General features: G+C 39.2%; 1 protein-coding gene across 3 annotated transcripts in view; it reads right to left on the reverse strand.

Moving 5' to 3' along the window:
- The window catches only part of MCTP2 (multiple C2 domains, transmembrane 2), a 198,105-nt gene that overhangs the window by 103,977 nt on the left and 81,040 nt on the right, over positions 1-13,088 (reverse strand). For all 3 annotated transcript variants that reach the window (XM_011969822.1, XM_011969821.1, XM_011969823.1), the window contains 2 exons: positions 3,172-3,274; positions 1,736-1,838 (listed from right to left, as the gene is read on the reverse strand). In XM_011969822.1, the coding sequence (XP_011825212.1) occupies positions 1,736-1,838; positions 3,172-3,274 (206 nt within the window). The remainder of the gene's footprint in view (positions 1-1,735; positions 1,839-3,171; positions 3,275-13,088) is intronic.

Below are 13,088 nucleotides of genomic sequence, written 5' to 3' on the forward strand. Positions count from 1 at the left end.
TGTCCTGGCTCAAAGTATCAATAGTGCCAAGATTGAGAAACTCTGATTAAGCTGGAGGTAATTTCTTAGATCTTCTGGGGAAGGAAGGAGAGACGGAAGGAGAGAGAAGGAGGAAGGAAAGGAGGACAGGGGAAGGAGGAAGGAGGAAGGGAGGAGAGGAAGGAGAGAAAAAGGAAGAACCACTAACCTAAGCTAATGCTTTTTACAAACCAGATCCTTCAAAACACAAGGTAGAATGTTTTGTGAAAGCCTACTTTAAATGCAAGCCACCACACACCTTGACTTTCTTTAGGTTGGCTACAAGGGGGGAAGAGGAGAAAGACAGAAGCGGAGAAGGGTTTGGGGAAAGGAAGGCAGGCAGGCAAGCTAAGTCAATTGTTGGTACTATAGAAAGACCAAACACAAAACTTTTACGTACAAAACAGAAGGCAGTTTAAAAAAAAAAAAAAAAAAGAGAAAAAAAAAGGTCATGTTCACCAAGCAAGGAATAAAAAAAGTGAGATGAGAAAACTGTCAAGGAGAGTCTTTGCTTCTAGTCCCCCAGACCTCTCTAAAGTGTCCCCCACATTCTGGTTACATGTATTCTCACGGGAATAACTGACAAAGTTGTAATAAAGAAGCAGGGGAAATCCCAAATTGCCATCTCCTCTCTGAGAGCTGCACGACTGGTGCCGATGGCTCAGAGCATGTGGCAGGAGCCAGCCGTACCAGGGAGCAGATGCTCCAGACAGGCTCTCTGAGTAACATCAGGGATATGAGAACTCGGGGATAAATTAACCAAGCCCGCAAACACAGAAGAAAAGATATTAAGAAGTACAGCATTCCTCCCTCTGCAAACATCATGCAAGTTAGGCTAATCTCATGGTTAAATTACAGAGTGCTCCATCCACAAAAATCCACAGATAGCTTAGGAAAAATAAGTCTTTGGGAAGAATAGAGTCTCATTGGCTGATAAAGTCATAATAAGCCTAAAACAAATTGTGTTAATGGTTGGATGAAAAACTGGAATTCTTGCTTCTCAAAGAGTACATTTGGTACACACATTGCTGTCTAATTAAGAGATGAATTCACTCTCCCGTTTCCCCCTACCCCCGCCATGTAAAGGCATTCTTTGGTGCTTTCTCTTCTGAATTTTGTATTTTTTCCTTCACTGACCCTGGTGCATTATCTTTTAGTTGGACTGCCAAAACACTTTTCCTTCTCCAAGAAAGGCTCTCTCCTTTCTTCCACAGAGCATTTTTTAATTTTGAAACTGAAAGCAAACATGACTACTAAAAAGACAAATAGAACTTTGGGGAAAATGGTCTTTAGAAGAACTGAGAACAAATGTGCAGTTACCAACAATTAATCTTTGAAGAAATGTACAGTCAGAAGGTATAAAGAAATACATGTGTGTTTTTCATTAATAAATAGAAATTCAGTCATTGATCTATATTTCTTGTAACCAAAGACAAATTCCTGCCTTAAGATGGAAAGAATGAAAATGAATTGAAAAACTAGTCAAAATGTTTTGGTTGGTTAAATCAATATTGGACTGAAACAGAAAAAAATTATATCCCTGTATATCTGAATCTACTGAAAATATCAGATAAGAATGAGGAATAAAACAGTCGTTTCCTGCTATAGTTAGGAGGATTTTTTCCCCCAGGTTGACAAAGATAAAGCAACTCTAGACCATAGAAATTCATCAACTATAAAATGACTCACAAATTGTTTATTAATAAAGGAAACTTACGGACAGCAAGGGAATGGCAACTTTTCCAAGAAAATCTGGGGGTTTATCTCCATCTTCATCAAACACTGTCACTTCCAAAACATCATGGATATCTTTAATGGGACTGTAACAAAAATACCATGTATCATGTATTATACACAAAAACACATAAGTGAAGTCTGTTCCATGAAGATCTGGAAACACTGTTTCACTAATTAAGTCTGTATGTCCTTAGAGTATAAAACTACCATTTAATTAAATTCCAAAAATTAAATCAAACTGACTGTATTCCCAAACCTTCCATCATAGAAGATTCAGACATCCATATGAGAAAAAGAAGTCAACTTTTTTACTATGACATTTTTTCAAACAGTATACCTGTACTCAAGGGTAGGACTTTCAAAGAAACTGAAGAAAGGATAGGGAGAAAGCATTAGCAGTGTCCAACCAAAGTGATTTTTAAAAAGCTTCCAAATGAAATTAGTTAACATTTTTTAAAATTAAGAATTACCTTTAAAATAAAATGGTGATGAAAAATCACTATTTGCTGAAATGCATAGAAAGCCTCTGTTGTTGAAACACAAAATACTACAAATATTTTTAAACTTTTTTTTTTTAAATATTTACCAGAAGCCAGATACCAGGGATAATGAAAAATGGAGCCATGGTGATTGGCAATGAGTTAGGGAAATAAGAGACTCTTACACCGGGCCATTGGCAAAGGTGTAGCAGAGTTAATCCACTTTTCATAGAGCCTTGGGAACTTTCTACTAATAGCATTAATTCTTCTCAAAATGAACTTTATTTTTTCACTTATAAGCACAGGACAGAGCACTGATTTAGCTTCGTGGGGGCAGTATATCACCATTTCACCCAAATTCAACAGGGGCCTCCCCTCAATGTTCAGGTGCCTTGAAATCTAAAGCAAACTAAGATCTTAAATATATCCAGCCTCCTAAATGCCTGGGTTTGATAGTGCGGGCAGAGAATCACTGTGGGATGGGTCACTCATATAAACTGGAATATAAGGAACCTTTGGGAGTCTCTAAGGAGTCACAGAAAATCTGCATTTTCCTAAAGATTTTGGCAGAATACAAGGCTCTGGCATTAACATGATTTTAGAACACATAAGATCCTTGAATTTAAGGCAGGTCTCCATTTCCTTAACCCAAGAATGAATTAATCTAGAAATATGGAAGCTTCCATTTACTCATAGATTAATTTAGTCACTAAAAGATCTACTTTAGAAATGCCTCCTATAACAGTCCCTTGCAGTTCCAAACGGTCTCTTCTATTATTAACACCACACACTATAAAATGAAAGGATAAAATGTTTTCAAAAGAAAAAACAATAAAATTTACTCTTTGCCCATAAAAATGGACAGAAAATTCCACTCAAGAGCCCCAGACTACCTTCCAAGCATAGCAGAAATAATTTCAGAGGTTAAAGCACTTACAATGTAAAAACTTTGTTCCATTCAGGGTTGAGGTTTTTGTAGACGGTATGTGTCTGAAGTCGGTCATTGCCTAACTCCAGCAAGCAAAATGGGTCACTCTTCCCTGGAAAGGTAACATACACATTGGTCAAAGACAACTGAATCTCAGAAGGGACCAGGGCAATGTGAACAAGAGTCAGATAAAGTTGTGCTTGCTGAAAGAGGGAACAAAAGACTCCTTTTCCAACGAGTCATGGAGGCCCTGTGTGGGAATCCAGGAGACAGGCAGAGGCTACAAGTGTTGTACCTTTAGCATACTTAATGGGTTAGAACAAACACACCACGTGATATGATCTGGTTGTGTCCCCACCCGAATCTCATCTTGAATTGTAGCTCCCATAATTCCCATGTGCTGTGGGAGGGACCTGGTGGGAGGTAATTGAATCATGGGGGTCGTTTCCCCCATACTGTTCTCGTGGTAGTAAGTCTCATGAGATCTGATGGTTTTAGAAGTGGTTCTTCTTTCACTTGATTCTCATTCCCTTTTGCCCGCTGCCATGTAAGACATGATTTTTGCCTTCTGCCATGATTGTGAGGCCTCCCCAGCCATGTGGAACTGTGAGTCCATTAAACCACTTTTTCTTTATAAATTACCCAGCCTCAGGTATACCTTTATCAGCAATGTGAAAACGGACAAAGATCAGGCCTTGAAAGCCAGTGGCCACACACATTTCACAGGAGTGGGAATCCGTTTGGCATGAGAGCCCATTTCATTGTTTTTAAAATGAAGTTCATCTCTGTTTCCTTCCTAAATTCTAAGTCAAACTGTATAATTACAATTCTATAACTGGAAACCTATAACTTACAGGCCTCTACATGGCTATAAGAGGAAGTGAGAAGCCGGGGCGGTGGCTCAAGCCTGTAATCCCAGCACTTTGGGAGGCTGAGATGGGTGGATCACGAAGTCAGGAGATCGAGACCATCCTGGCTAACACGGTGAAACCCCGTTTCTACTAAAAAATACAAAAAACTAGCCCGGTGAGTTGGCGGGCGCCTGTAGTCCCAGCTACTCGGGAGACTGAGGCAGGAGAATGGCGTAAACCCGGGAGGCAGAGCTTGCAGTGAGCTGAGATCCGGCCACTGCACTCCAGCCCGGGCGACAGAGGGAGACTCCGTCTCAAAAAAAACAAAACAAAACAAAACAAAACAAAAAAAAGAGGAAGTGAGAAAAAGTGTAAAACTGGTTCTTTAGGAGTTAAGCTCTGCTCCTAAGCAAATGGCCACAAACACTCATGATCCTGTATACTCAGTACATTATGAGAAGACATGAGTTATATTTTTGGTGTCATAAAACAAACAAACAAAAAAGTATAACTCAATAAAGGTCAGAGTTTTTAACTTAACAAAAAAACTAAGCTCATCTTTCACTTCTCACCTCTTCTCTTTCCACTCTATCTCCCATATTTGCACACCAAAAAAGGTAAGAAATTTCCAAATCCAAAGTTAGACCTACAGTGTTACGAAGCAAAAAACTCACTTCCCTTTTGTTGTGTTTGGCGGAAGGATGTGGAATTGGAACTGTCAGAGAAAGAATGAATGGCTCCATAATGTTCATAGGACATTAATGCATTGCCGGCCTCTGCAGCACACTGGCACTTTACAAAGCAGCGCTTGCTAAATTAATTGGGGGCACAAGGACAGATGCTGTTCCAACAAATGGCCAAGGAGTCCCAGACCAGGGCCGAAGCCAGAGAGTGCTCAGGCCTCTTGACCTGCTGGCCTACCATTCAGGTCACTGAACCTCCATCTAATTCGCTTAATAACCAGGCGCTCTGAGGTACAGCACATCAATAGAGATACTGATACGTGCAGGAGCCTGCATGAAGATTATTGCTTACAAAGGGAGGAGGAGAAGAGCAGACACATGGGTGATGATTTGTATTAAACAGGAGATTCCGCTCAACTGACTAGTGGCCTGGACACTTAGATCCCTGGCCAAAGCTTTTAAGTCAATGCTACTATTTCAGTTACTAGCAGACAATGATCAAGCCAGACATAAAGGAATGAGTGAGGGTTTTCGACTGTAAACAATGGAAATGGTCCCTGTCTACATGTAGCAGAAAAGAAATTTATAAAATAATATCAAAAAGCATTCAGAATTCCTACAAAGTTTGGAGAATCAGGCTAAAAAATATCACTATAAACCAAAGAATACTTCAGCACAAGAAACTCAGCCCATATCTCACACCCAGGAAAAGTCTGTTGTGGCCTCTGCTTCCCCAGAATACTGCCGCCACAATTCACTTCCAATATGAATTCTCTACTCCTGCTTCTTTGCCTCACTTAAGGCCAATGCAAGGGCCTCCGGAGCCTGTCTTTCATAGCCAAGTACCCAGACCTGAAAGGCCAGAATCACAAAGGGAATACTGCATTGGTAGCCTCTGTGAATGAAAGCGGGCTTTGACTCTTCTTCAACATAGACAATGGGAAATGATTCAAACACGGAAGGGGTTTCAGATGCTGGGGAGTCAAAATCAAACTAACATAAAAATTCATCTGCACCCACAAAAAGTCTTGTTTATTGAAAGACAGTTTACTCTGGCCATGTGGTTTGCAGGGGAAGAGGCTGGAGTTAGCTGGGAAAAAGCCTACCAATATAGAACAACACCATTTCCCCTTCAGCAATTGTGAACAAGAAGACACCACGTACTTTTGGCTTAATGCTCAGGTATACCATGCTTGATTTCTCAACCCAGGCTGAAACAGCTACTTAACCGTTTGTCAGACTATTAGTAGGTGTCAGCGCTGCTCCTCTGGAGACACCAGCATGACACGCCATCAGCAGTTGCTCCAGGGAAACCGTCTGACACTTTTAATGAAAACCCTGGGGTTACTCCACAGCAGGGCAGAGATGCTGCCTGGTCCTGTTGAGGCACAGGTGGGCTCGTTCTGTGGCTCCCGCTCTCTCAAGCAAGCACGCTCTTAGCTGTCCCAGCTAATGAGGAACAGACTTTCCTTCAGAAACCAGGAACTTCAGTTATGTGTCTCCAAGGGACACATTGTACCAACTCTCTGAAGATAATTCAGTCAAAGCTCATTAAAATGCTGCATTTATTAATATACAGAATAAACAGAGAGAAGCAAGAAGAAACAAAGACATTAAAATGTTTACAGAGTAATTTACGTACACTTTAAGGATTGATTTCTCTTAAAAAGTTTCAGATGCATGGGGACTTTGAGTAAAATTTAAATAACAAATATTCTTATTTGAGATAACAAGTATCTTTCATGATAAAGGAAATGTCCAAATGCTCACCAATGGTACTGAGAGAAAAGGACAAGGCAGAGTGACATACATGCATTTGAGGCTGTACTTTTCCTCTTTGTATCACGCATTTCACAGGAAAAACATCTAGAAGACCTCCTCCGTGTCCAGATGCCACATCACCTTGATACATTTATGCCACCGACAACTCAGTTTCAAATTGAGGTTTAGCACTTTGCACTCAATAGCCTTTGCTATTTTCCAACATTGCTTTAAAATTTATTTGTATTTCTTGAATGGCAAGTAAGGAAGGTTCACTTAAACAGCTTTACCTTTGTATCAATTACAGAAGTTGAATGACAAATAATAAATGTGTTGCAATAGTCATATCATTCATTTGATAACCTTTTTTTTTTTTTTTTTTTTTAATGGAGTCTCGCTCTGTTGCCTAGGCTAGAGTGAAGTGGTGTGATTTGGTTCACTGCAGTCTCTGCCTCCTAGGTTCCAGCAGTTCTCCCTCCTCAGCCTCCTGGGTAGCTGGGATTATAGGCATGCGCCACCACGCCCAGCTAATTTTTGTCTTTTTAGTGGAGACAGAGTTTCACCATGTTGGCCAGGCTGGTCTCAAACTCCTGACCTCAGGTGATCCACCCGCCTCAGCCTCCCAAAGTGCTAGAATTACAGGCATTAGCCACCATGCCCAGCCCATTTGATAACCATTTATTAAGCATATAGCTTAATAAATGTTCCTAGCACTAAACTGACCCTGACATACAATAATCACCTAAGCTATTACCTGCAAGGGACTCTCATAACGGTCTCTGCTATTCTGAAAATGCTGCCTTTTCCAAGAAAACTTTCCTCACTCTCATCCCACAGCAGACTGAGTTGTTTCCATTTCAGATCTCCAATTGTGTATTGCCCTTACTTCTCTTATATCCCACATTTGTAAATTTCCACTCCACAGTCAAGATGTGTATTCACTTAAGGGTCCTGATGCAGGCACACCCAATATATGAATGCTCTTACCATCCCCCAAGAAGAGTGCCATGGCCTAGGGACAGAGGGCAGCGGTGAAATAGAGATGAGAATATGAAAGTTCAGAGAAATGTAATTCGGTTCAGTAAAGTTCAGAAAGATTTCTTAGTGGGGGTGATTCTTAATCGAGGTTTACAAGGGGAGTGTTTGATAAGCAGAAATGGATAAGTCCTTCTTGTGGAGATGGGACAGGTCAAAGCATTAAATTTATTAGGAAGAGATATATCTCATATATATATATATATCTTCCTAATAAAAAATGAGATACATATGTATCTCGTATATATGATATATATGTAAGTCTCATATGTCTCATATATATGATATATATGTATCTCATATATATGAGATATATATGTATCAATCATAGCTCATGGTACTGTAACTTCGAATTCCTGGGATCAAGCAATCCTCCTACCTCAGCTTCTACGACTAGCTAGTACTACAAGGACATGCCACCACTGTTGGTTAATTTAATTTTTTTTTTCTTTTTTTGGTAGATACCAGGTTTCATCATGTTGACCAGTCTGGTCTGGAACCTCTGGGCTCAAGCAATCCTCCCTCCTTGTCCTCTTAAAGTGTTGAAATTACGGGTGCGAGTCACTGTGCTTGGCCCTAAATGTTTTCTTCTTCTAACTTCACTTCCCCGCCACTTCTCAAGCCCCCCAACAATATCATCATTCACTGATCTTGTCTAACATCTTCCCATTTTCATTCTCCCCTCAAAACCTTTGCTCCTCACAGCTGCCAGAATAAACCTTTGTAAGTTTATATCAGATCATATCATTCCCTTAATAGTTTTCCAAATTTGTTCACCTGGCCCCAAAGTTCCTAAGTTATCCAGTCCCACCTAAGACATGAACATCCTCTCCCCTGAGAGGTCCCTTTTGCTTTCTGTCTTCTAGTCCTGCTTGCTTTCTTCCAGACCTCTGAAAAAGCTGGGCAGGCCCTGGAACATTGCTGTTTTCTCATTTTCAAGTGCCTTTCCTTCATCTCTGCAGTGCCAACTGTTTCTCATGTCTCTATTTGACATCTCTGCTAGAACATCACTTCCTGCAGAATCTCCAGTCAGGCATCCCTTCCATAAGAATTAACACCATGTTCTTGACCTTAGCAGTATAATTGAAATTAGACAGCCACTGGTTAAATCAGTCACTTCATATGAGGTCAGGGACCAATTCCTCTTTTCTACCATGTCACCAGGAAAAATCACAAGGTATCACACAGAATAGAAAAGGCATATTTGCTAAATAAATGTAAATGTTACTAAGAACCCACCCATTACTATAGAAGCAATTCCTGTTAATTCATGGAATGTCACAAATGAGCTGAATTCGTTCACCCTCATGGTGCCATTAAGTTATAAACCACTAAGTCATCCATATATTCCCGAACTTTGCATTGACTACAGTCCATTTCTTTGGCAGGTCGTTGAAGCAGACGGCCTGCCAGAGACAGATTTATGTAGTTTTTAATGTGTTTTTCAAAAGTTGGTCTTGATTTGGGCTTAGCTATCCATGAGGATCTCATGAAAATTAAAAACATTCAATCACGACTACTGAGCTTTCTAGAAATTGCAATTATAGTCATCGCTTTGAAAACAGGGCATCTTTAAGAGATGAGGTATTGCTATGGATACAGCTTCAAGAGACAGACAATTAAATGAAAGCATAATATGGGCATGTGGTTTAAAACTCAGTGAACAATAACTGTGAGACTATTCCTCTTCTGACACAAGCAGTCTTATGTTTCAAAACAAAAACAGCAATATAAAAAATCTTGTAGTCACTATTATAATTTACAGAAACAACTCAAAAGTCAGTATTACAGTACACAACAGAAATATTTTTACTCTATAATGTGGGGTCTAAGTGCCCTATTTTGGTCAACAGTTTAACAACAACAACACAAAGATGAACACACCAAGCTATTTTATATTAATAAAACTATCATCCAGATTATCAAAATGTAAAATTCAAGCACTAAAGTAGTTCAGTATGAGAATTCCTCTACCATGAAGCATATTTTTTGTCTTCTTTTTAAGCACTCAATAGAAATAGAAACAAAAAGAAACATCTTAGAGTAGTAACTAGATTTCTAAAAGTGGCTGAAGAGATAAAAGTAGTTATCAGCTTATACGTCTAACATGATCAAAAATTAGGGAAATTATAAACAATAAGTGAACAAAACAACCTATACAATTCTTCATGTATCAAATATACTCTAATAAAATCATTTAATAAAGAATGGGAAAAACAATTACTAAGCACAACATATGTATCAGGCATGTTCATTTAGGATTTGATTTAACCCTTAAAATACCCATGAGGACATAGAGGCTTAGGGGGAGCCTAAGGCCAGTATGTGGGAGAACTGAGATTGACACACGGGTCTCTGCTTCTGTATGGCTTCTATGTCATTGTACACAGGGATTAAAATGAGAGGCAGCTACCACACAAACAAAAGGCAAAAACATAGGCACTAATTTTTATCTTCAATGAATACATCATTGAACTGGACACTGATTTAGTTAAGGCCGAATCCAGGGCCCACGGAAAAGGCTCATGCACTTACCCAAGGAATGGAATATTTTACCACAGTTACAGCTCAGATCTGTGTGGGGGACAGACCAAGAGCTCCTCCTAATGGCATAGCCAAGGAACCAGTGAACTGGAAATGCAACCCCCGATTTTGAAGAAGGTCTCCATCTATTTCAAAGGTACACACTACCTTCTACACCTGATGTCCTGCAGTACAGGAGCGAAGGCAGAGTGAAGACTGAGCCTTCTCTTAAGGATCACAAGCTCCCTAAGGGTGTGTCTGTTAACCAAGTGTGGTGCTCGATGAATATCTGTTGTCAGTTACCAGAACTGCCCCCAAGCTGACTTTCCTGAAGTTGAGAAATATTTAAAAAGTGGTAGAGGAAGCTATATTGGGTTCCCTGGAAAGAAACAGGGGTTCTGGAATTAAATGTATCTTTATTCTCCTGGATCAGGCAATTGTTATGGTCCCTAACATTCCTATTTATCAAATAAGGATACTTTATAATAACCTGGATTTCTTGTCTGGAAACATATGTTTATTTCTCCTCTGATAGATATTTTGAGATTATGCTAATTTGGGAGTTATTTCATTTATTAACAGTGGAAAGAGAAAAGGGTCCGACTGACACCTTTATTACCAAGATACCAAGAGGATCCAGATATATTTGGAAACTTTTCATGATTGATGGCTGGTTTTGTGTTTTTGTTTTAATGGCAAAGAGTGCCAAAAGGTCTCAAGGGTGAAATAAAAATCCCCAGGAGAATTCTGGAAGGCAAGCAACTCCAAATTGTGAGTCAAGATGATATTTCCAGTTTTGTCCCTCCATTGTCTCCTGATAAGTCCCTAGCTTCTCATCATAACATATAGATTATTAGAATAATGGAAACATGAGAAATGAAGATGAGTGATATGGTTTGGATCTATGTCCCTACCCAAATCTCAGATCCAGGTGTTATCCCCAGTGGTGGAGGTGGGGCCCAGCAGGAAGTGATTAGATTATGGGGGTGAATCCTGCATGAATGGTTTAGCACTATTCTCTTGGTGCTGTCTCCCGATAGAGTTCTCATGAGATCTGGTTATTGAAAAGTGTGTAGCATCCCCTACCCCACTGGTCCTGCCCCTGCCATGTAAGACTCCTGCTTCACTGCTCCTGCTTTGCCTTCCGTCAAGAGTAAAAGCTCCCTGAGGACTCCCACGCAGCAGAAGTCGTCATGCTTCTTGTACGGCCTGCAGAACTGTGAGCCAATTAAACCTCTTGTTTTATAAATAATCCAGTCACAGGAATTTCTTTATAGCCATGTGCGAACAGATTAAACAATGGGATTGTGCCATAAAAAGAGAGGATATTGAAGCCTATACTGCATTTTCTGTTGTGCTGTTATGTCACTTCATATCCTCCCACACTGAGCTATGCGTGGAGGGCTGCTCTGATTGCTTTGTTGCTACTCTTGGCATGGTGAGTTAAAGAAAACTCCCTGAAGTTTCTAGTTCCCCTATTATGCCAGGATTCTGAGTGGGTAGGGGGAATCCTAGGAGGAACAGGGTAAGGGCCATGAGTATGAAGCAGAGGGAGACTGAAGAATGGCCTCTTGCCTTTGGAACATCCTTTATGGGGAAGGAGGTCTCTTACAAGAATTATTTTAGAGAATAAAACTAATAAAGAGAAAGCTTAAGTAACAGGAAGGTACCTGTATGAACTACATTTTGATTTTAAGAATGTTACGGAAGAATCATTGATTTGGTGTCGAATACTTGACATACGCATCATGCCAATGGTGGCCATGATGTTTCAATTCCTAGTGCTGAATTAACCCCAACACATTACAATCCTGGCAGCTTCTCAGCAGCATCCTATCAATTATAATAAGGCTATCCTGAATAATCTGCACACATGTGCTGAGCATACCAAGACAGTTTCCTACTCTTCATTGGCTGATCTCTCTCAATGGGTAAGATTGCTGTTGTCATGTATAATGAAAGGTGATACAGTCTGGACTGAAAAACATTTCAGTTCTCTAACAATTTTCCCATTAGCCCATTGTTTACTATATTACCTTTTTACAGTTTATGAGATTAAGTTTGTATTTTCTTACAACAGTATTAATTTATGATCAGATGTGCCCCTGGGCAGCATATACCATGACTTTCTGTCTGGGCCTCTACTGTAGATATGAAACCTGTTATATTGTCCATTTCTCAGCATTGTCCAGAATAAAATGTTTCTCTTTCTCAGTTAATCATTCGAATGTGAGTTATTTCCTTCTTAAAATATCTGCGTTTTAAGACTAGCAGTAGCTTCGTGAAGTATGTTGGTCTCGTCAAACATTACACACAGCTATTCACCTTGAGCCTCCAAGTACAATTTATCATTTGTTTCATGAATCAAGGCTGTGGCCTAGTTTACCACAAAAGTAATGACATCAGGCTGCATCACCTATCACTTAAAAATGTTGGGTTATGCTGGGCACAAGGAATTTGTGAAGCAAATTCTTTAAAAAATATTTGACAGGCTTTTCTACTAGAATAACTGCTTATGGCTATCCATGTCTAACATTGGCATAGACCTGAGAAAAAATGGCTTTTACCAATTTTAGAGATAGGCTCCAAAGAAGATAGATTACTTAAGATTCTTTGAATAAAGTCTTCCCTCATACACAAATGTCAGAAACGCTAAAAAATGCCAAGATAAATATATATTTAAATTTATTAACAGATAGCTTCAATCACAACAAAATAGCATATTTATTAAAAAGGCACAATTTAAAAACAATAAATATACCTTTTTATACATTAGAGAATTAAAGCCTTTGCCAACTGTAAATATCATAATACTGCTAATATACACAGATTTAGGCTTATTCATATATTTTAACACATTTGAAAATGTATACACTATTTTCCTTTACAGATAAAACAACTTTATGAGAAATAAATTCACCTTAGTATATATATTTTATTCTAATGTTCTAAAATACTAACATAGTAATGAGTATTCAATTTTTCCAAAGTTGAATTCCTTGTTATGCCTATATAATCATAACATCAATAGAAATATCCTTCTAATTTGATCCCAGTGGCTTGAATGACCTAT

This window comes from Mandrillus leucophaeus, unplaced genomic scaffold (genome assembly GCF_000951045.1).
Source record: "Mandrillus leucophaeus isolate KB7577 unplaced genomic scaffold, Mleu.le_1.0 Scaffold91, whole genome shotgun sequence".
In the NCBI taxonomy this organism is placed as follows: domain Eukaryota; kingdom Metazoa; phylum Chordata; class Mammalia; order Primates; family Cercopithecidae; genus Mandrillus; species Mandrillus leucophaeus.